Here is a 1,795-nt window from a genome sequence, read left to right as displayed (position 1 = left end):
TTGAGGGGGTAGCTAAGGACTCCATCGAGATCGATCAGTTTGCCATCGAGATCCCCCTGGTAGGCTTTGCTCCTGGTTCCGAATCCAGCAGCCCTGGAAGCTCCAGCAGCAGCAGCAACTTTCCGACTGCTGGCAGAGGTGGCCATGTTGCGCCGTCTGCTTTGAGCAGGTCCCCAACGGGCATCTCAATTCCGAGGCGCAGCCATCTGCCACGGTTGAATCCGCGCATGGTCATCCTTCCCAAGCTGCATATCTCGAGCATCTCCTCTGCTGCCCCCAGTTGGCGGTGATGGTGTCGCCACTGCAGCTGTGGCAGCTGCATCCGCTGGTGATGGCTGGTATGGTGGCCGCTGTGGATGTGGGCACAAGGTTGTGAACGTCAGAGGCTTAGAAATCTAGTCGGTGGCTTTGCTTGTCTTGGTCACCATGGCATGATGCCTTATTGGGCCCTCTAGACATGCAGATTCATGTTAACGGTTGGGCTCGCAGCTGGTGTGTACCTGGGGACTGGTCATTGCTGGGCATTTGCTCATTTGCTGGTGTTGCAGGTTGTGTAGATATAGGCACAGATGGGCATGTATCTGTAAGTGCCCTGAGTTGTACAAGGAAACAGCTACAGATATGAGTGGTAGCATGGGCGGAGTAGGTTTGTACGGCTGAATATGTGTACACTTGTGTACGGCTGAATACATGCCTTGGCATCTCTGAACGGGCCTGCATGTGTTGGACTGCTGTTGGGGGTGCTGGCTGTGAGGTGTTTGCAGCTCAACAGTGGGTGTACTGCTTTCAGGAAGGGAGGCGCGCTGGGGCAGCAAAGTGATGTTGTATGAGTAGATTGTTTGGCAAGCAAGGGTGTGAGAAGTCATTGCAATTGTGTACTTTGAGGGCAGGTGGCACAGGCTGGCATGGACCTCCTGGATTGGAGTGTAGTGTGATTGCATGTTGACCTTGCCCTGGACATGAACCTGTGGGATGGAGGAGGGGAAAAGGATGTCGATCCTGGCACGCGGCACTTGATTGTGAAGTAATGCAACATGATGCAGACAGACAGTGCGCCTGCAATGGGATGGTCATGTAAGTGCCTAAATAATGAGGAGGCATGGCAATCCGTGCAGCACCTAAGCTTGACCTGTTAAACAGGCTCGATAGACGGTCATTGGCAAAGAAGTGGTCAGAGACTTTGCTGTGCGGGTGTATGGGGGCTGCATTCAAAACAAAAGCAAAACAACACTTACTAAATGATGAACCCAAAACGATTAGCATGGTGCTTTCCTTGAGATACCTGTCACGTGCTACACCGTCATGCATGAAGGGAAGGTAGCATTTTTGGGCGGGGCCCCAGCGCGAAGCGCCCAGGGGGCCCCTGACCTGTAGGATTGCCCATGTCCGTGTGTGTGTGTGTGTGTGTGTAACGGACCAAACATAATATCTCGCCCGGCTGAAACGCGAAAGTCACAACGCCTCTCGGGCTAAACTTAATCTCAAAAGGTACCGCGTATCTCATATTGAATTCTTAGATGACGGCGTATGATAGCTCAAACTCCCAGGCCTTGAGTGTGTAACGGACCAAACATAATATTTCACCCGGCTGAAACGCGTTATCGGTACTATATAGCATTCTCTATTGCAAGGTATCTCGCATGTAGCTAACAAAGATCGTATGAGCACAAACAACTTGGGCTGCCTCCATTGACCGAGCTCATAGTCACATCAACGCCTCTCGGGCTAAATTTCATCTCAAAAAGGTGCCGGGTAACTCATCATTGATTTCCGAGATGACAGCGTATGATAACTT

The 1,795-nt window shown here is 51.7% G+C and overlaps 1 protein-coding gene across 1 annotated transcript; it reads right to left on the bottom strand.

Annotated features, from left to right (window-relative positions):
* Positions 1 to 34: 34 nt before the first annotated feature.
* Positions 35 to 1,504, bottom strand: VOLCADRAFT_108715 (uncharacterized protein; the record flags this gene model as incomplete). Its single annotated transcript, XM_002959649.1, has 3 exons — positions 35 to 350; positions 880 to 965; positions 1,418 to 1,504. The coding sequence occupies 3 exons, from the start codon at positions 1,502 to 1,504 to the stop codon at positions 35 to 37; spliced, it is 489 nt and encodes a 162-aa protein (XP_002959695.1).
* Positions 1,505 to 1,795: the final 291 nt, after the last annotated feature.

This window comes from Volvox carteri (assembly GCF_000143455.1).
Source record: "Volvox carteri f. nagariensis unplaced genomic scaffold VOLCAscaffold_483, whole genome shotgun sequence".
Classification (NCBI taxonomy): Eukaryota; Viridiplantae; Chlorophyta; class Chlorophyceae; order Chlamydomonadales; family Volvocaceae; genus Volvox; species Volvox carteri.
This window is presented reverse-complemented; position numbering and strand designations above follow the sequence as displayed.